At 35.1% G+C, this 22,561-nt stretch overlaps 1 protein-coding gene across 1 annotated transcript in view; it reads left to right on the top strand.

Annotated features, from left to right (window-relative positions):
- Window positions 1-22,561, top strand: part of dpp6a (dipeptidyl-peptidase 6a) — a 177,181-nt gene that overhangs the window by 88,813 nt on the left and 65,807 nt on the right. The window contains exons 4-7 of the mRNA XM_042714127.1: window positions 5,843-5,937; window positions 9,476-9,550; window positions 13,480-13,532; window positions 14,175-14,256. Of these exons, the coding sequence (XP_042570061.1) occupies window positions 5,843-5,937; window positions 9,476-9,550; window positions 13,480-13,532; window positions 14,175-14,256 (305 nt within the window). The remainder of the gene's footprint in view (window positions 1-5,842; window positions 5,938-9,475; window positions 9,551-13,479; window positions 13,533-14,174; window positions 14,257-22,561) is intronic.

The raw sequence follows: 22,561 nt of genomic DNA, 5'->3' as shown, positions 1-22,561 counted from the left end.
GAAATCAAAACTACAAAATAAATCATAACTGTTTTAAACACTTTTGACCTGATTCAGCATGTGCATGGACCCACACACAATTGTGGACAAACTCTAGATTTACTTATCGTTAGAGGTCTAAACATTTCATCCATTGTTGTTAAGGATGTAGCATTTGATCTGATCACTTCTGTATTTTCTTTGATATATTGATCTCTGCTGCCACTGAATCTAGATACAGTATGTCTCTGTCAGAAAGAGATGCATTAACAAAAACACTAGTGTGCTATTTATGAAGGCTATTTCTTTAACACTAAGCATTTCTGCAGACTCTGTTGATCTTCTCCTTGATTCCTTTAACTCAAAAGGTAAGAATGTTATTGATGATATTGCTCCTGTGAAAGTCAGTAAGACTGGCAGACAAAAATCACCTTGGAGAAAATCAACAGCAGTACAGAGTATAAAAAGACAATGCGGAAAAGCTGAGCGGATGTGGCAGAAGACAAAACTTGAAATTCACTATAGCATCTATAAAGACAGCCTTCATGCTTTCAGTGTGGAACTAGCCACAGCTAGACAGACCTTCTTCTCAAACCTTACATTAATTTAAACTGTAACTTAAACAAAACTCACAATCTTTTTGCCACTGTTGAGAGACTGACAACCTCAATTCTTGCACCGAGAAAGAACCAAATTGCCGATCTCCAAATGACTACAGCCCCATTGACTCCCTCTGCCAATGCATTGATGAAATTAACAGTTGGATGTACAAGAAATTTCTTCAGTTAAACAAGGAGAAAACTGAAGTCATTGCATTTGGAAGAACATTGCAAGAATGAAATGTTTGTTTCCAATCAAGACTTGAAGAAACTTGTTCATGCCTTTATCTCCAGCAGGGTGGACTATTGTAATGGTCTCCTCACCGGCCTTCCCAAGAAGACTATTAGACAGCTGCAGCTAATCAAGAATGCTGCTGCCAGGATTCTGACTAGAACCAGAAAATCTGAGCATATCACACCAGTCCTCAGGTCCTTACACTGGCTTCCAGTTATATTTAGGATTGATTTTAAAGTACTTTTACTCGTTTATAAATCACTCAATGGCCTAGGACCTAAATAGATTGCAGATATGCTCACTGAATATAAACCTAACAGACAACTAAGATCATTAGGATCGAGTCAGTTAGTAATACTAAGGGTTTACACAAAACAAGGGGAGTCCACTTTTAGCTATTATGCCGCCCGCAGCTGGAACCAGCTTCCAGAAGAGATCAGATGTGCTAAAACATTAGCCACATTTAAATCTAGACTTAAAACTCATCTGTTTAGCTGTGCATTTATTGAATAAGCACTGTGCTACGTCCAAACTGATTGCACTATATTTTATATATAATAATTATCTAATCTTTAACTGTTTTAAATTCATTTTAAATCAGTTTTGAAATCATTTTAAAAGTTTTTTTAAGTTCCTGTTTTATTTTTGTGATAATTTTTTTTTATGATTATTTTACTTCCTTTTATGTAAAACACTTTGAATTACCACTGTGTATGAAATGTGCTATATAAATAAACTTGCCTTGCCTATATGTAAAAGAAGTCGACTGTTGCAGCCAGGGTTTAAAATTAACACTCACCAAGCACCAAATGATAGTAAAAATGAGCATTGGCAAGTAGAAACAGTGTTAACTGCCACTCGGTTGGCAACTTGTTATATAAACAAAATATAAAATAGATAAAATAAGTTATATGAATTTAATAATAATAATAATTTAATTATTAAACACATTATAGTTCAGTAGTATTATGATGATATTTCTTTACTGTTTTTTTTTCTAATTTAATAAAATAATAATATTAGTAATAATAATTGCAATTATTTTTTTTATTTTTTTTTCCCAGTTTGTTCTACCTGCTGATAGATATGATACCATCCATCCTAAGGATATCAAGCATGTTTGATATGTTGAGGCAAATTTAGAACATATACCATGTTGCTGTCAGTACAGGGCGCACTAACCATGTCTTCCCACCCAAGACCCACTAAGACTTTTTTTTCCACGACTCAGAACACAACCAATTACTGCAGGCTCCTATACATACATTTTTGTTTTCATCTATCATTCATCTTCTGGCAATGAGGCAGGTGTTTCTGTGTGAGTTTGTTGTGTTTGGAACAACATGAATATCTGTGTGTGATCTTCAGTTGTTTAGTATGATGCCCAGTTTTTCAGGCAAGTATATGTCTGATGCCTAGTGTTTTAAATTCTGTTAATATTGTGTGTGTGTGTGTGGATAAATTCTAGCAGCAATTCACCACTTCATGTAATATTTGTTTTGTTTTTTTCTTTCTTTTTTTTCATGCTTACCGTATTGAATCATTAATCAAGTCTCTTGTGCAGTTCTTTTTGTGTGGTTCATGAGCTACAATGGTTATTTGGGTTGTCGAGGCTACAGTCTTGACACAATGCATAATTGAAGGATTAAGCACACATTTAGCAAAAATCGGACTGCTACAATTTCAGGTTTTTTAAAAAAGAGAGAATGTTTTAGTCTTGCTGTAATCAAACAAACTTTTAAAATGTAAAAATGAACTTGTAACTTTTTTTTAACATTGCATATAAATATAAATACATATGCAGTGAATATGCATATAAATACACTCAATGTAATTAAGATTTATTAATACTTTTTTGTAATTATGACTTTTTCAAATTCAGTTTTTTTCTGAAAAAGCTATTTTCAAGCATATACACTTTTGGAAAAGAAGTTCACTATCATACTTGTAAAAAGAAAAATAATATTTTAAAAGAATGTACTATATAAAAGAATATACATTCAGGAAAGTGAATGTTTTTGAATACTTAATTGCATGTTAATTGCATAATTAAATGAAAGTGTATGATAGATTAATGTAAATTAAAAGGAATTAGTTAAATTTTAAATTGCTGTTGTGACCCACTTAAGTGCGACAGTAGGTACATCTTTATATGTAATTTCATAATTACCTATATTAAAATATGGTTAAAATGTCCTGCTGAATGTACTGAAAAGCATTTATAAACTAAAATACTGTATACTGTAATGCCATTATCCTTTAAACTTAAATCCATCTGTCCATCCATTTTGTCCATCCATTTTTTTGATAATCAATGACCAAACAATACAGAATCCACAGTAACAAATGATGATTAAAGTAAATTTTTCATTTCTCTTTGGAGTGTTACAAACTCGGTGAATAAATGAGATCTGTAAAGTTGAAAGACTAAAGTCTCAAATCCAAAGAGATATTCTTATTAAAAGTTAAGAGTCAACTACGCCTACCTAAAACGGCTCATTCTAACAAGCCCCCACATGTCTACGTCATGATGTGGGAAGATTTGCATAACACCGCCCAAATGTTCAAGCAAAGAAAGAAGTCATAACTTTTATTCTCGCTGTAGTATTGTTGTTGCTGTGCTGCCGTGTTGTGGAAATGCTGTGTGTTTCATTGTGAAAGCGAAACTACATTTTTGGCCTTCCAAAAGAGGATGATATCCGCTTCCGCACATGAGAATATCACATGAGGAGCACAATCAAATGACAAAAGAGGAGCTAGCGAAAGGGACTGAGTGGCGGTTCAAATGAAGGACAGTTTGAAGTCTAGGGTGAGCTTAGAGGAGTCCCAAAGAATGAATGATGTGTGGAGAAGTGTGTTTAGAGCACACCTGTCTGAATGTGTGATGGATAGAGTGTGAGAGATGAATGAGAGCAGTGGAGAAGACAACGCTTGATGAGGTTCTGATCTGAAACGTACGGACCAACATCAGGTCAGAGGAAGAGCGAGAAAGGAGGAATTTGTCAAGTCGACAAATGATTGTTCTGGCATCTTATCAGCTTGCCAGTCAATTTCAGGCATGGAAATACCAGAGCGAAGGGCACCTTTGTCCCAACAATCACCATAAAATAAGCAAATTTAACATTCGGAGCATTACAACAACCATTAAAGAAAAAAAAAAACTGCATTATTCCATTATTATTCAGCATGCAGCACATTAAGCAACTTGTGTTTTATGTCCATCTCAGATTATTTATTTCATACTAATTCCATTTTTGGTATCTACAGCAAAAAATAAAAAATAAAACAATATTAATTGCATTCCATTTGACCACAGTCATCTGACCCATTAGAACTGCAGTGCTTTCAGTGCCTCCCACTTTAGCTTTAATGGGTGCTTCTCTAACGGAAGGCTGCATCCTTCCTAGCTCAGTCCTTCAGGGGCTTGTAGGCTAGAGTCCTTCTCGGCATTAAACGCTGGAATGAGACAGTCTAGTAAGTGCGCATGGCTACGTCATGTATGTTCCTGCCCTCACCGCCACAGCATGAAAATTCTAATAAAACTTAGTTTTGGAAGAATACTTTTTTATTACAAATCATTATATTATTTAGCTTTCTATTAATGCAATAAAATTAATCACAGCCGTCTAGTCTCCTAGTGGCTTACATCATTGGCACTTTAGCATTTAGTGAGTAATTTACATTAAAACAATAAATAACATCTATGCTTTCATGTCCAAAAACATTATTTTTGTCTTACATTTCATAATAAATTCAGACAAGCACAGTACTGAATCATTCTTTGTCAGTTTATTTTCATGAAATGGAATGGGTACAAAGGATTATGGGTGATTGAAGGTCGCGAAGGATCCATCCCATGCATTCTTCAAATTCAACTGAATAAAGGAGGTGACACGAAGGCTGCCTTCCAAGGATCCTTCCGACTGAGACGGCCTTCAGCGACATTTGATGACGTGGCAGCCGAGATATGAAGACTTTGGGGGATGCAGCCTTCCGTTTGAGAAACACCCAATGTGATTGTGATGATAATTTTGTCACCTCTTATCACTGATTAGTTATGCAAATGATGAAAAAAGCCTTTGCATACCACTCCCCTAATCCGCAATTAAAAGCGGCGATGGGGCTGTTTTCTCGTTTTTCTCACCGAGGGCTCTGTGCTACATTCCAGACCTCTCAAAGAGCTTTTTGCTGATGTCTTGCCAAAGTCATCGTCACATGTGGAAAACCAAAAATTAAAAGTTTTGTCATTCCTTTTCAACTGTCAGCCCCCCAGTACAGCTAGAGAGCGTTGAGGGACATATTCATGACTAGATTATTGACAGAGAGCACGAGTGAGAGACAGTCACTGGCTACTGGCTACGTTTACATGCATCTGACTGTAGTGTTTACATTAACGCTAAATAAAGTGATCGGGTTGATGAGCACGTTTATATGTCACAAGCTTCAAATCAGAATTTATTTTTTTTTTTTAACATGCGCACACTGCACAAATATATAGTTTCTCACTGTGATTGCAGTGTTTGCACATAATAACCACTCTCCTACATGGTTTCTTTATTTGTTTTTTAACAGCAGAATTAATTTTTAACCATTTACATATAAATATAGGCTTACATATAAACCGCTGTGCCGTGCTGCTCCTATTTATCACGAAATAAAAAAGTCCCTCCCCGTGCCCGAAACCGGTTGCCTGTGGATGAGTATCCAAAACAAGGTTGTCCTGCTCCACTTCACAGTTGCCGAGTGAAAGGAGAGTTTTAAAATGAAAGGACACGCATTTATACAACACTTTATTCAAAAGGAAGAGCCTCTCGTTCCATGCGCCATACGTTATTACGTTATTTCTGAAGAAGAATAAACCACACCCTTCAATTTGATCGTAATTTCACTCCGATCGAGCTCAATCGGATCGAACTGTCAATCCGATTACAAACGGATTATTTGGTTGCATGTAAACGTAGCCACTGACTAATTTCTCCTTCACTTTTTATCCTACTAACTCTCATTATCTGATCCTCTCTCTTTTTAGGTAATGAGCTCCTCTATCGTACCCGTGAAGGTGATGTGGTCCGCTTTAACATGGAGACCAACGACAGTACAATCCTGGTCACAAACAGGAAGTTTGTAAGTGTTTTACTCCAACTCTTTCTTCCCCTAATATTGCGAAGCCCTTCAAAGGAAAATTTGAAAATCACCTCAAAATGAAAATTTGCTGCAAATTTAATCTCAGGCCATCCAAGATGTAGATGAGTTTGTTCTTCATCGGAGGAGATTTGGAGAAATTTAGTATTACATTACTTGCTCACCATTGGATCCTCTGCAGTGAATGGGTGCCGTCAAAATGAGAATCACAAAAAACATCACAACATGACTCCAGTCCATCAGTTATCATCTTGTGAAGTAAAAAGTTGTATGTTTGTCATAAATAATCCATCAAGATGTTTTCAACTTCAAACCATTGTTTCCAACTAAAAATTGAGTCCTCTAGCCATAATAAAAGTTTACAATTCTTAATAATGCATTTGATTATACAAACACACAGCTTTTTACTTCAAAACTGTTATTAGATGAACTGGAGTCATGTAAACTGTTTAATAAATGTTATTGCTGCTACTTCAGAATGGTTCATCTGTTAAAGTGATTCCAAAAAGTATTAAGTCACTATCATTTAGTCATCATCGTTTTGGAGCTTATTTTTTTAAATCATCTGGTGTTTTGATGATTTTAAGTGGATGTATGAAGTCAGTTCTCCTCAAGTTCACACAGGTGTCCTAGCAGAGGAACCACAGGTGTAGAGAATCACATTAATCAACATGATCCACATTATTTGACTAGAAAATGCCACACTTTTAAACAATCTTGAATCTTTTGTTTTATTATTTGAAACTTTATTTTGTGAAAGGTTTTGTCGGAAAATGCATTTGTGCTTTATTCTTTAGAATAAATGATACACTGATTAGACATGACATTATGTAACACCGTAACACTGAATAACACTTATTATATCTTCTCATTACAACACCTACTAGTGGGTGGGATATATTAGGCAGCAAGTGAATGTTTTTCCTCAAAGTTAATGTGTTAGAAGCAGGAAAAATGGGGAAGTGAAAGGATTTGACAAGGGCCAAATTGTGAGGGCTAGATGACTGGGTCAGAGCATCTCCAAAACTGCAGCTCTTGTTGGGTGTTCCCGGTCTGCAGTGTTCAGTATCTATTAAAAGTGGTCCAAGGAAGGAACAGTGGTGAACCGGCAAAAGGGTCATTGGCAGCCAAGACTTACTGAGGCACGCGGGGAGCGAAGGCTGGCCTGTGTGGTCCGGTCCAGCAGACGAGCTACTGTAGCTCAAATTGCTCAAGAAGTTAATGCTGGTTCTGATGGAAATGTGTCAGAATACACAGTGCATCACAGTTTGTTGCGTGTGAGGCTGCATAGCCGCAGTCCAGTCATGGTGTCCAAGCTGGCCGAAAGCGCCAACAGTGTGCACGTGAGCATCAGAACTGCACCACGGAGAAATGGAAGGAGGTGGCCTGCTCTGATGAATTGCGTTTTCTTTTACATCAAGTGGATGGCCGGGTGTGTGTGCATTGCTTACATAGGGAACACCAGGATGCACTATGGGAAGAAGGCAAGCCGGCGGATCCAGTGTGATGCTTTGGGCAATGTACTACTGGGAAACCTTGGGTCCTGCCATCTATGTGGATGTTACTTTGACCCATACCACCTACCTGAGCATTGTTGCAGACCATATACACCCTTCCATGGAGACGCTAGCTGGTGGCTGTGGCCTCTTGCAGCAGGATAATGCGCCCTGCCACAAAGCAAAAATGGTTCAGGAATGGTTTGAGAACCACAACAACGAGTTTTAGGTGTTGACTTGGCTTCCAAATTCCCCAGATCTCAATCTAATCGAGCATTTGTGGGATGTGCTGAACAAAATAGTCCTATCCATGGAGGCCCCACCTCGCAGCTTACAAGACTACTAACATCTTGGTGCCAGATACCACAGCACACCTTCAGGGGTCTACAGGAGTCCATGCCTCGACGGGCCAGGGCTGTTTAGCAGCAAAAGGGGGACCAGCACAATATTAGGAAGGTGGTTATAATGTTGTACTTGATCGGTGTATGTTATTTATACATTTTTAAGTTAACATATTTGTGGGGTCACCATATTCGACACACAATTTTTTACTCGTATATAACTTTTGTCATAATCAAGGCCACACATGTGAGGAAAATAATATTAGACAGAGTAATATCATACACTTATTGTTTAGAGTTCAAGTAATTTATCCCCTTAACAGGCATTTTACACATAATAGAAACAAATAGTAAGTTTCAAAAATGTATTTAAAATAATGTACTCTGACATGAAAAAGCTGTTCTTGTGAAAAAAAAAGTGAAAAAAATAAAATAAAACTACTTGATGATACTAATAATGTAACATTCTAGACTATCTCACATAAGTCCACTTTAAAAATTGCATTTTATAATAATGTTAAATTAAGGTTTCATTTTAAAGTACATTTTAAGACATTATGGTTTAATAATCTTTTGTCATGCTTTGAAGAAGTACACTTATTTTGATGTGCTGACTAACATACTAAAGAACATAAAATACTTGATTAAGATTGTATCTTTAGTGTGTTAATATTACATTTTAAGTTAAATAGTTAAATACATGACAAACATTGTAATGACATTGCAGTACATTTAGTTTAGCATAAATGCTTGTCCGAACATTCAGCAGTACACTTTAACCATATTTCAAAGACATTTGAAGTAATGATGAAATTACATATAACGATGTACTTTAGTCAGTCAAAAGCACTCTAAGTTTCAGCTAATTCCATTTAAAATAAATGTAAACTATATATGTAAACTATAACTATAATACATTTTCATTTAATCATACAATTAACATGCAATGTGGCTGAAAATAGTTCACACAGTTCACAATTCAGTTAAGTATATCCTTTTAAAGTATATTATTTTCTGTAATAAGTACTCTTTTTAAAAGTATGCTAAAGTGTACTTTGAGATCACATGACCAGATGAATACTGCATGTTTTATAGTCTTCATTAGTTATTCCCCTATTATTATTATTATTTTTAAAACATTCAATAAAATTACCAATAGCACAATACTACTGTACAACTGTACAATGGTTAAAAAAAAAATTAAAATAAATAAAAACCCTTTTGCGAAGCGATCAAAGGCAATGGATACATTCAACCCCCACCCTAAATTATGTCCTCATGAATACAGTATGTCACATTATGAAAGATAAATGCATTGTGAATGTCTGTGGTGCCAACAGCACATGCAAGCAGAGTATAAATGACTTCACCGTCAAACAGCACATCACTTGACAGACAGTTCTATTGTTATTAATAGAGCAAAAGTGTCCATCATTAGAGCAATGTTCTGTGTAACTCTTTAACAGCCTCAGATGGTTAAAGTGGAGCTGGTGGGATGCAAAACAGCGGAGGCAAGGCCACAAAACATGATGTTTATTAAGAATCCAAGAGTGGCAGCTCTGATTAATGCTTTGACTCTCGCTGTGTCTGTGCAATGCGATCTGTCACAGTCGTTTAAGGGATATGGCAATGGAACTATGCTTTCTAAAAGTTTCATTTACCTTTTCTCTTTTCTTTTTCCAGGAAATGTACAAAGCCAGCAAATATGAGGTTTCCCCAGATATGAAACACGTTCTGCTTGCCTACAACGTGCACCTGGTGAGGCCTGTGTTTATCTGGATGTTGTATGTGTGTGTTGAGATGAAAGTAATCATTGCACGATGTGAAAGGTCCGTCGCGCTTCACTGCCTCACCAGAACCAAATACACCCCACTGGAGTGACAGAAACTGAGCAAGCGTGGGCACACACACACACATACCTGCCAGTCGAGGGAGAGGAAGACAGAGGCTGTTTTCACACTTGGTTTGATTGGTTGTTCTGAGCTCGGCTTCTATTCCACCCTCACCCCCATCTCTTTTCATATTGTGTTATACAGTATGGCTCCAAACCACAGGGTGTCTGCATGATTGTAAGAATTAGCCGCAGGTGTTACTAGCTACAGTAGGCAACAATTCAAGAGGAGACGGCACCAAAAATCAGAGTTTCTACACTAAAAGAAACCCTGGAAATAGCAGGGATATTTAAAGTGATTTCCAGACTTTGAAATTGAAATGTAAATTTAAAATGTAAAAAAATATCTATGTTGTACTTTTCAGTTCCAAAGTATTTCATCAGCTGACAATTACTCTGCCCAATCAGATGGAAAATTATAGTGTAAAGGAAATTTTGTACTTTCTAAGGAATGCATTATACTACTACCCACAAATTATCATCAACAGCAGATCACTTTCATATATTTGGTCAAACTGTCTTTTGTAGTTTTTTTTTTTTATTTTTTATTTTTTTTATAGTTTTTCATGTTTAAAACTGTATATTTTTATTTTTGTATTTTAAAATAAGATAATTAAATATGTTATGAATAATATTGTTATTAATTTAATTATTATAATTTTTTATTTTTTGTTTATCAATGTTTTCCCAGTTTTACTTTTTTTAAAGTATACAATTAGTTTTAATATTTTAAGTTAAAAATCTATTATTGTAATTATTTTTCGATGACATTTTATGAATAATATTAATATTAATTGAACTTTTATTTATATATTTATTACATTTATTTATTTATTTATTTATTTATTTATTTATTTATTTTCACATATGAACCAAAGATCCGCACTCAAACTTTTTTTGTAAATGATGACATCAACACAATGGTTTAATAATAAGTGTGTGGAGGGATGAAACTATGTGACATGCTGAAGAAGGCATAGAGCTGAAACGTTTGTGTTTCCCATGTGGTGACAAGGGTAAAATAAAATGTACTAGCAGATTTTAAAAAAAGTTTGAGTGCTGATCTTTGGTTATGTGAAGTAATTAAATTGATTGACGCACCAAATAAAATATAAACGCAAGAGTGCAGTGTAAATGGCTGTGTGGAATTAAATGTTGTTTGCCAGTTTTGTTATTTTTTATTTGCTATCAAGAGCAGTTATCTTTAATAAATTTGGTAAAACTGTCTTATAGTTTGGCATCTCAAGTGTACATTGTACATTTTATTTTAATATTTAAAAATAAAATTTATTTTTTAAATAATTTTAATATTACATTTAGTTAATAGTATAATCAATTGTAATATTAATTTATTATTAATAATTTTAATTTTGTAACATTTTATTTCTTATTTTACTATATTAAATGTTTTCCCATTTACAATTATATTAGAATATGTAAAGCAATTGTATTAGAACTTTCATTGCTTTTTTTCCCCCTGACATATTTGATTTGTAATTTTTGTTATCATAGTTATTATAGTGATCATATGTACTTTAAGATTAAAACTGAATCTGCACTTTCATTTGAATTTTGATCTGACATGTGCTTCCATAGACTTTGAATTTTAATTTGTTTTGTTGTTTCTTTTGCCCATCTGAATTTCTCACAGAGTCTCATCACACATAATTGTTCCATACCAATAATGTACATTATCAGTGTCAAAGATGCTGGTGAACGTCTTAAGTAACCATATCTGTTCTTTTTTTTCTTCTTCTTCTTTTGGATCATTCCTACCATTTAGTTTGCATTTGTTGTTATGTTGTTGTTATTGTGCTATGCAAACCACAATATTCAAGCTAACACAAAAAACCATCCCTTCCACATAAACCAAACAAACAAACAACTCCTAACTTAACCACACTGTCTTCATACAGACCACACTTCAAGCTTAAGTGTGAAAACAAATGATGAAAGCACAAACTGACGCTAGAGTCGGACACCACAGGTCTGAGCTGCAAGTGATGAGTTAGTTTGATCAGGGCAGCTGTCGTACAGAGCTGAAGAGACGGAGGAGAAGGTGTCATCATCTCTGGAACAGTGACACCAGAGCACTTCACACACACACATGACAAGAAAGAGTGAGCCAAATAAAAGAGTGTGAGCGCTGCCTCTAGTTTGTTATTCAGTGCCCGTCCCAACATCACCTTGATGGATGACAACCTCGTCCCCAGCTGTCATTGCCTATGCGCACACACACACACACACGTTCATAACACCCCTCATTCTCAAACTCTGTCATGGTGCTGCTTGCCCTTCACAAAAGGAGCTCTCCATCTCTCTGCATCTGTAAGACAGAGTGTGGTGGTGAGTACAGGTGTTGAATGTTAATCTTTGACAGTATTAACAGCTCTGATACAGCACACGTGTCATGCTCATGTCAGCTGTGAGCATATGCTGCGGTCAGCCCTCTGGCTCACGGACAGCTGTTGACACTGTCCTCAGAGTGATACAACAGCGCTCCTGCCTTATTTAGCAACGATGGGTTAGGATTTTATAAAATGAGTTAGTTCTGCCTCTGAAATCTGATTGGGCGTGCCATATCTGAAGCACACCTGTGACCACACGTTGAATTCTGTATTAATGCACCAAGAAGCAGCCTACAGAGAGGCTAATGTATTATAGTTGTTTGTGTTTGTTTGTTTGTTTATTATTAGTTGTATTATTAGTTGTGAGTGTTTGATTATTATTATTATTATTATTATTATTATTTTAATATTGTTTAAATCCTTAAAAATATTTAACTTCTATAATTTGAAAGAAAGATAAATAAAGAAAATTTAATAAACTATTTTAATTTAAAAATTTTAATAAAGTTATGCTAAATTAAATTATTTTATTTCATGTTGTGTAACCAACGTCAAAATATTCATCATATTAACAAATATGGTAAGAAATTTAACAAATATCATAAATTATTAATATACGTAACACAATTCCAAAAACATTAATTTATTACAAATTACTGTAAATTATTAATTGTAATAATTATTGGGGTGTATCTTGACATTTTTCAACTTAAACTAACCAATGTCAAAAAATTGTTTAAATATATTAATAAATTTAATATGCAGACATAATATTAAAGACTTTCTCTGCACTTATCCTCTCCTCTAGCTTGCTTCCTAAACTTGTTGTCTAATGAACCTGCCATTGTATATTACAAATATTGTTGCCTCTTTGACAAATTGATTTGATTCTCTTTTTGAAGTCGCTTTGGATACAAAATAATCTGCTAAATGTGCAAATGTGAATCTTAATAAATAAATGCAAATTAGAACCAATGACTTGAATCCTCTCTATTACATGTATTTAATTATTTATTTTATGAATAAGTGAATCAATCAATCAAAATTTATTTAGATTTTTGCCAGTGAGTTTTACGCACAATCCTCATATTGGCCACCAAAAATTTAAAATGCAACTTTTTTTTTTTTTTCTTTACTGTAATTGAACTAATGGTATTATTAATTAAACACTGGTGTCTTTTACATTTTGATTTTGTTTTAAAAATGCAAAAAGCCATTTGATGTTGTGTATTATTGTGATTTTACCATAGTAAAAATATGTCCTCTTCACATTGTGGCTAAAATTACCCTTTAACTTAGGTAAAATCACTGTGATGCATATCCTCTCAAACGTTATTGTTAATAGAGGTATTTTGTTTTGTTTTGTTTTTGGTGCTTGTAGTGGCAGTATCTGCTGTTCTTGCACAATTTAATTTCTCTCTCTGTCTTTGTGTTGTTCAAACTCTCAGGTTTACGAGCACTCCTTCACTGCGGACTACATCATTTGCAGTCTGGAAACTCCGTAAGTCGCTGAGCTCATGTAACAGTCGCATTAGTTTACAAAGTCCATTTGTCATTATACAACCGAGGAAAACATTGATGTGGAATTTTGCTGCTCATGTCACATCGAAGCCATTCAGAGAACTGAATCTTTCAGTACTGCTATCTTATGGTCCTCCCAACAAATTCCCAACCTATCTGTCCCACGATTAGCAAAGGGACGTACAGCTTGTGTCTCTTGTTATTTTTGGGCCTGCAGTGCACAGCGTCTTTGTAAACGGCAACAGAATAAAGCATCTATATTTATGAGACGTCAGACGGCACAGATGCTGACACAGTGCTGGGCTGCTGCCCTGGCTGGATTTAACAGCACACCGGGATATACTATCACTGTTAGATTTCCTGCCTCAGGAATTCCCTCATGGTGCTTTATTTGCCGTGCTGTTGTGTTGGGCTGTGTAGTACACCATGATGGAATCAATATCTGTTGCCACACGCTCCACTGCACCACATAGAGGAAGTGTGCGCTGTTAGCCCTCTAAAGACATGAATGTTTGACTGATTGCCTGTCTGTCTGTCTGTCTGGGTCAGGATGGCAAACTAGTGTGCTTGTCATCCAATAACCAACTAGTTTTTTAGTAATGACTTTGCTTCTCTTTTACAGGGAAACATGGATCCTGAACCCTCCAGAAGTGCGAAATGCTCATCTGCAGTATGCAGGATGGGGACCACGAGGCCAGCAGCTGGTAAAGAAGACATTTCCCACACTGTAAACATTAAAAATGTAAAAAAAAAAAAAAAAAAAAAAACTGGCAGCAGTGAAAAAATAGAATAGGAACATTTTAGTTTTTAAACATTGAACTAAATTCACAGTATATTTTATTAACTTATACAGTATAATATTAATATACCAACCTACCAAAGCACATACATCTGTTTTGTACCTTTACAATACACTGATAATCACCAAAAAACACAGGTGGTAATAAGAAAACCTGGTAACGCTTTATTTTAACCCTCTGGGGTCTGAGGGTGTTTTGGGGGCCTGGAGAAGTTTGACATGCTCTGACTTTAGTGCTTTTTTCAGTTGCTTATCAACATATACATGGCTAAAGTCTCTACAATAATATGTAAATAGCATGTATGTACATGTTTGTATTTTTGAGAAAACATAAAAAAAAAAACTACAGTTTTAAATTCACTGAAATAAGGTCATAAAATACATACAGAACATTTGTTCACAAGACTGTCAAACATGGACATTGTAGCCTAGAATTTTTGCTTCAAAATGGTGTGAAAATCATCGTTTACTCACTCCCAGAAAACAATAGATTGATTTAAATTTTCTAAGAAAATTTCGAAAGGGCATATGCGAGTAGGAATCAACTATCATGAATATTAGTGTGATTCACACCTGAGAAGACAAATTCCCTCATAATTAAAATCATAATGAGCCTTTCAGCCAGGTGTGTGACCAAGAGTTACAATAAAGAATGTGAGGACAAAATAAATGTATATATTTTATGTATGTAGTTTATTTAGAATATGTATAATTAGCCCACAAAATAACTTGAGATTCACTTGCGAGTGCAGTTAAACAGTTTATTAGAAACTATAAAAGCCGACTTTCAAAGCTTTTTTTAGCATCATTACTCCAGCCACACGATGCTTCAGAGATCATTCTAATATTCTGATTTTCTACTCAAAATAAAACATTTATTTATTATTATTAATGTTGAAAAGAGCTGAGAATATTTGTTTCAGTTTTTTTGATGAATTGAAAGAACAGCATTGTTTGTAACATGATGAAAGTGACGTGACAAAGTATGGTGACCCATATTCAGAATTCGTGCTCTGCATTTAACCCATCCAAAGTGCACACACACACACACACACCGCGAACACACACCCGGAGCAGTGGGCAGCCATTTATGCTGCGGTGCCCAGGGTGCCTTGCTCAAGGGCACCTCAGTCTGGTATCATCACTTTTTTAATAACCCACAACCTTAGGGTTAGGAGACAGACTCTTTAACCATTAGGCCACGACTTCCCCCAAAGTAATTAATGTCTTTATCATCACTTGTGTGCTAAATAAAAGTTTTAATTTCTATGTATACTGACTCCAAGCGTTTGAATGGTATAGTGTATATTGTTACACTTGGAGTAAGACTGGAGTAATGATGCTGAAAATTTAGCTTTGATCACAGGAATAATTTAATTTTTTAAATATATTCAAATAGAAAGCAGTCATTTTAAATAGTAAAAATATTTCACAATTTTACCGCTTTAGCAAATGCAACTTTATGAATTTTGGATCAAATAAATGCAGGCTTGGTGAGGTGAAGAGAATTCTTTACAAAAACATTAAAAATCTAACTGTTCTAAAGCTTTTGACTGGTATTGTGTCATGTTGAAATATATAAATGAACATCACATACCTGGCATTTCCAAAATGTATATCGTTTACGTGCTCTGAAGGACATTAAGTTTTTTTTTGAAGAGACTCATGGGAGTGTGTGCCTCGCTTGGTCTTAGCTGTGTTCCAGATTCCTGAGTGGGCTGCTTATTTGCATTGGCTCGCTTTGCAACAGGTTATTTTGCGGTGTTATCCTCACATCTAAAATAAAAAACTAAGCTGTTTACACAAATAAACTGCATTATTAACATTATTGTGATGGTCACTGACACTAGTAGTAATTTATAGGGGAAAAAGAACACAATTACCACTTAGCACACATATTATCAGTGATATTTACAGCTTACTTGATACTTTTATACCTCAGACGATCGCAAACACCAATGACGGAGTATAACACATTCAAAATATTTACACCAGAGCAGATATTCATGAATAGATTCATAAACACAAGCATGCTTTGTATGTGGGCCTATACAATATATATAGTTATAAACATATATGGCTATATTTGTGAACAGAGTATAGCCACAGTAAAGATTTGTCTATCGTGTTACTTTTATATCGTATTGCTGTGTATGTTATAGAACATAAAAAAAAAAAAAAACAAAAAAAAAAAAAAAACAAAAAACAAAAAAACAACCCTGGCCTCTGAAACATTTAGATGATGTGAATGAAACTTCATAATGTTTCACTTGATTATAAATTTAGTCAGGAATTATAGTTTGGAAAAATCGAACTAGTAAAATGTGTACAAGTTATGCGAAGACTAATAGATCGCTTCATTCTTTTTTCTGAGGTAATCCAAAGCTTATTCCTCTCAGCGCGTCTTCTTGAACAGTAAAATGTTAAAAACTTGAGAGTGTGTCTTCAGCGCGTTATGTCTTCCTTGAGCACGTGGGCGATGTTAAAAACTTGAGGTGTAGTCTCGCTGCTTTGTTTGCTGTGAGGTTGGCATTTACCCGCCTTGCGCTTCACGTTGTCTATTATAATATCAATAGCGCGTTCAGCACGTGGGCGTGGTCACATTAGATATAATGAAGGAAGCATGAAAGACTGGACATCGCGTTGGTTTCATATGGATTACTTTATCAAAGAATATTAGTTTTCAATAAGACTTGCTTAGTTTAAAAGTACATGTCAAGCTTTCTATAGATATATCTCTCATGTCTCTGTGTTGAGTATTCACTGAGTTCATTTTAATGATGCGTTTCTAAATGAAGATCACCACAGACCAAAGCTACAGACAGCACACCCCATTTGTTTTCTTTATTTTCTAAATGCAAAAAGTTTTGTTGTTATTATGTGTGTATACAATTAAAAGTAGACCCTTTACAGATTCGATTGATGTATTGCTCTTATCTGTACGATCAAAACTGAAAGTGTAATTTAAGTTCTTTTCGGTGTTGATGCCACAAAACACGTATCCGCGTTAGTCAACCCCAGAGGGTTAATAACTTACCCCCATTTTGTTCCAAACCCATAAAAGCTTCGTTCATCTTCGGAACACAATTTAAGATATATTTGGATGAAAACCAGGAGGCTTGTGACTGCCCCATGTATTTACGCTTTGATTTGAATGAAAACAGCGCATCTGTGCAGCATGGCTGACACAGAAGAGCATATGCTGCTTGCGTTCAGCGGATGTTCTCCAAAATGGCGCTACGGTGATGCGGAGAGACACAGAGGAGACAAATTGTTGAGTGAAGTCGTAATTTTTGTTTTCTTCGTGTACAAAATGTATTCTCAGTGCTTCATAAAATTCAAATTGACCCATTGATGGACTATTCTAACGCTTTTATTTTTTTCTGGACCTTGACAGTGCAGTTTACTTGGCAGTCAATGGGACAGTCACAAGCCACCCACTTTTCATCCAAAAAATCTTAAATTGTGTTCCGAAGATGAACAAAGCTTTTACGGGATTGGAACGACATGTGGGTAAGTGATTAATGACAAAATTTTCATTTTGGGGTGGAGTATCCCTTTTATAGTTAGCTAATAGTGAGAATTAGGATCTTAAAATAAAGTGTGACCAAAAACCACATGTTAGCTGTGTCTCAATTCTGGGACTGCATTCTTCGAAGGTACAAAGTATAAAGTACTTAGAAAGCGAAAGGAGACAATTGAAAATTATACAGAGAGTAGCAGGTTTCGTTTCTGCTCTGATAGCTGAAATTGACCACAGCAAAAACTGTGGGTTTGTAATAGAATCAGGACTGGTAAGAGAACATTGTGCTCTCAGTAGGCAGAGAGGCAGTCATTAGTGGCTGTTTAGAAGCTCATGTGGTCGAACACGTTCAAACGTGTCTACACTATGAAAGCGGTTCGGTCAAATGTGTTTTTGATTACCTTTGGAAGGGGTAGAAAGTGGACAAGCTCAAAACATTTCAGACCTTGTTTACACCTATATTTAGCATTGTCTACTTGTGATCGGATCGACACAAATGCACTTTAATACCAGTGCCTAAGGCTGTCCCATTTTGAAGGCTCCTTCAAATGTGGCCTTGAAATGCATCTTGAAATGCGTTTTATGGGCCACAAAGGATACAAGAAATGGATCCTTTGCCACCCTGACGATGGTGACGACAGTTATTTATTTATTTATTTATTTTTATGAGAGAAAATGCAGAATTAAGGCCTGTTCACACCAGGAACGATAACTATAAAGATAACTATAAAGATAACAACATTAGTGTCCACACCAGCGAACGATATCATCTGTTTATTCTAAGCGCGTGCATCTGCCTCTTTAAATTCTCAAGCTCGTTACAGCAGGAAGGATTCTGATTGGCTGTCAACATTTTTATCATTCATCAGCTGGAAAAAAAATCGTTCTGAAAGTGATTTTCAACGATATCCTTTCTCTGTGTCTTTATCGTTATAGTTGTGGTGTGGACTCTGCTATTCTTTAATATTGAGGATGATTTTTAGAACTATATCTTTATTATCTTTACAGTTATCATGCTTGGTGTGAACGGGCCTTTACACTCATAAATGTAGGAAATGGGTTTCAAGTTACTTGAAGTTCTAAAGATACAAATATAATAATAATAAAAATTACTTTAAAGTGGTTCAAATGCTGAATTTTTTCTTAACAGGATGTGATTTTATAGATACTTTTTATCATGTACATTAATGAACCAAGGTGAACATATTTAGACGGGTTGTGAAATCTGTTTTGATTTCAGACAGCTGAAAGTATCACAAAAGTCCAGATCAAATGTTATTTGGAGCTCATTTTGCTTTTAACCAATTAACTCTTTTTACAAATGTACAAATGTTACGTTTGTTTTGTTCTTTAATTAATTTTACCTAGCAATATTTCTTAATGGCACATGTCCACTGCACCGATAAAACTCTGCTCAATACCACTTAAAACACCGAACACCGAGCAGCACTGAGCGGAATTCTCTCACTACAGTGGACACGTGCATTTTATCGATTATGGGGAGGAAAAAGGTAGAATAATAAATGTGCCAATGCACCAATTACAAAAAATAATCATTATTTTCACACAACAGGATGGGGCACAGTTAAAGAGGAAGCTAACATGACAGTAGATTACAGACAAGTGGGTACACCTAGGGTATACGCACATATTGATCCTTAGAAGTCATAATACAAAAAAAAGCACTAGGCAAAAAGTAAGCATAGAGTACGGCATAGCCGTGCATATGGCCCCGACCACACCACTGAGCAGTAGGGATAGCAAAAGTACTCATATTTTAGTAGTAAGTAGAAAAAAAAAATATACCAGTAGTACAAGTGCAGACTCTTGAGTCTTTGTGATGCGTGACTAACAGGCAGCTGCAGATGAGCGTTCACATGTGTATTTGCATGTGTGTTCTGTAAAAATCAGCTACACCTTACTGTAATGCACCTGCACTTGTAAACTGTCAGATGCATTTTATAGTAAATTTCTCGTCCTGGCAAGGTATTGGTGTAAACACACTTGGTTTATCTTCAGTAAGTGTAAACATGCGGTATGAAAACAATTAAGATTTGTGTGCAGTAAAAATGCAGCCTGCTAGACCTGCAGTCTGTTTTAGTGAGAATATTAATCAAACAACAATACTGACCCAAAAAAAAGAAAAAAAAAAAAATTATCTCACTGCTCTGCATGTATTTCATGTTTGACTGTTTATTTGAATAATTACTTGTTTACTTCATCAAGAAATACTTGATGGCTTCATGTCATTGTTTTTAATTACTTTTGTGTGTGTGTGTGTGTGTGTGTGTGTGTGTGTGTGTGTGTGTGTGTGTGTGTGTGTGTGTGTGTGTGTCTGTGTTATTTGTTTTTTAAGGCTGAGTAATATAGTTTAAAAAATATGCTTGTTTTTTTAAAGTAATTAAAGAAACCATTGTTTCAATCAAACACTTCCTGCAAAGTGGATTACAAATGTTTATTTTTAAAGATCTAAAGCACTGTAAAGCATCTAATTAAAAATTATCAGTGAATGTTTTCTATAATAAAATATATCTAGTCATTTTCATTTGCATGCACCATTAACAACACACAATAATGCACAGCAATATTTACCATCACGTTTGGGACCAGTAAGATTTTTTTTTTTTTTTTTTTTTTAAGAAATCTATTATGTTCACAAAGGCTGCATGTAATAACACACATTGTGATATATTATTGCAACTTCAAATAACTGTTATCTATTTTAATACATTTTAAAATATAATTTATTCCTGTGTTGACAAAGATGAATTTTCAGCATAATCACTTGTCACATGATGCTTTTTGAAATCATTCTAATATGCTGATTGTCTTAGCTGTCACTTTTTATCAATTTGATGCATCCTTAATGAAGAGAAATATTATTAAAATAATAATAATAATAATAATAATAATTAAAAAAAAATCTTACTGACCCCAAACATTTGAACAGTAGTGTACTTGTATAAAAACATCTTAATACAAAACACACACACACACACACACACACACACACACACACACACACACAGAGAGAAGACTTTTTTGATTTGATACATTGAAACAATTTAATTGAATTCACATAATTGATTTTGCTAATTCTACAATTTAACAAAAAAAGTCAAGATAATGAATTATGACACGCTTTAGTAAATGTACTGACCAACTGAAAGCAATCACAATCACAGTTTGCACAATGGTACTTAATTACATATTTTTGGGTGTAATTTGATATCTGGCATAACTTTAGGTGCTTAGAATATTTTTGTGGTGTTAAAATTGATATAGAGTACTGTGAAATTGCCAGAGGTGGAACTAAGTCACACATGTGCAAGTCACAAGTAAGTAAAGTCAGTTTTTTTTGGAGAATCAAGCAGTTCAAGTCAAGTCGTAGCTTGGGTCAAGCAAGTCAAGACATACAAATGTTTGAGGATTTAACTGAATGTGTATATTGAAATAAGTTAAAACTACAGTAGTTATGAACTATAGGAGTTTTATTTGCAAAAAAAAAAAAATGCATTTCTACTCAAAAGCTGAGTTGTTAATACAATAAAAATCTAAAAATAAAAAATAACTAAAAATTAAAACTACGTAGCCTAAAATGTAAATGTAACTGAAATTAGGCCAACATAAAAGCATGAAAAGTCATGCTTTTATGTCAAACTCTCTAACCATTAGGCCACAACTTCCCCTGGTGTAGAAAAGCGCTTGTTTGTCATTTCCCTGATCACAAATGCAGACATGGTTTTATGTTTAGGCGGCGCGATGCAACACAATGCATAAAAACACAGTATAAGTCATTATAATCCATAATTATGTTCCCACTGGATGCAAAAATGGCTCGTTTGTAATGAGTTTTATTGTTTTTGTCTTGTCTCGCCAGTGTTCTGAGCGGGACACACATCATAGTATGGCAAGGGGCATAATGTTTCAGTCACATGCTTGAGGCATTTGGCCAATCACAAGCACTGGATAGCTGGCCAACCAGAGCACACCTCACTTTTCAGACCAATGAGCTTTGTAAAAAAACGATGCGTTTCAGAAAGGCGGGGCGTAGAGGAGAAACAATAATGTACAGTATGTGGAAAATAATGTGTTTTTTTAACCTTAAACCGCATAAACATTACACCAAATTATAAGTAATTACAACAAATACACAAAATAATGTTATTTTTAGCAACATCATATGACCCCTTAAAATAGCAAATGGATTTGCACCCATTTGTGCACCCATGGGTGTGCTGGTCTAAAAAAAGAGGTGTGTTTAGGCTCATTGTTCGCAGGTTGCTATTTTGAGGAACTGAAAATAGACTGCACCATAGACCAACTCATACCTGGTCTAAAGTCTGGCGCAATATTTTTCCTTGTTATTTAAAGAGCGCGTTAGTAATATGCACCTATAGGTGGGTGCACAGCGCGTGTACACTTTGCTTATTACACACCCAGGGATGCGCAGCAGCACACAAACATTCATAAAAAGTCAAAAAACTACACCCCCACATCTACATTTAATGTTCGATCCCGCCATGGCGCGAGCGCAACTGGTTTTTAAAGGGGATGGGAGATTAGACTCTGATTGGTTTATTGCACGTAAAGGCCAAAAAACATCCATTACTCATTAAGAGAATAGTGGCCACAAAATCCAATTGCAGAAGTGAATCACTCGACTCTACCTCCTCCTCCTTCTCCT

Source organism: Cyprinus carpio, chromosome A24, assembly GCF_018340385.1.
Source record: "Cyprinus carpio isolate SPL01 chromosome A24, ASM1834038v1, whole genome shotgun sequence".
Classification (NCBI taxonomy): domain Eukaryota; kingdom Metazoa; phylum Chordata; class Actinopteri; order Cypriniformes; family Cyprinidae; genus Cyprinus; species Cyprinus carpio.
Note: the sequence above shows the minus strand (reverse complement) of the source record. Positions and strands in the feature narration are given on the sequence as shown.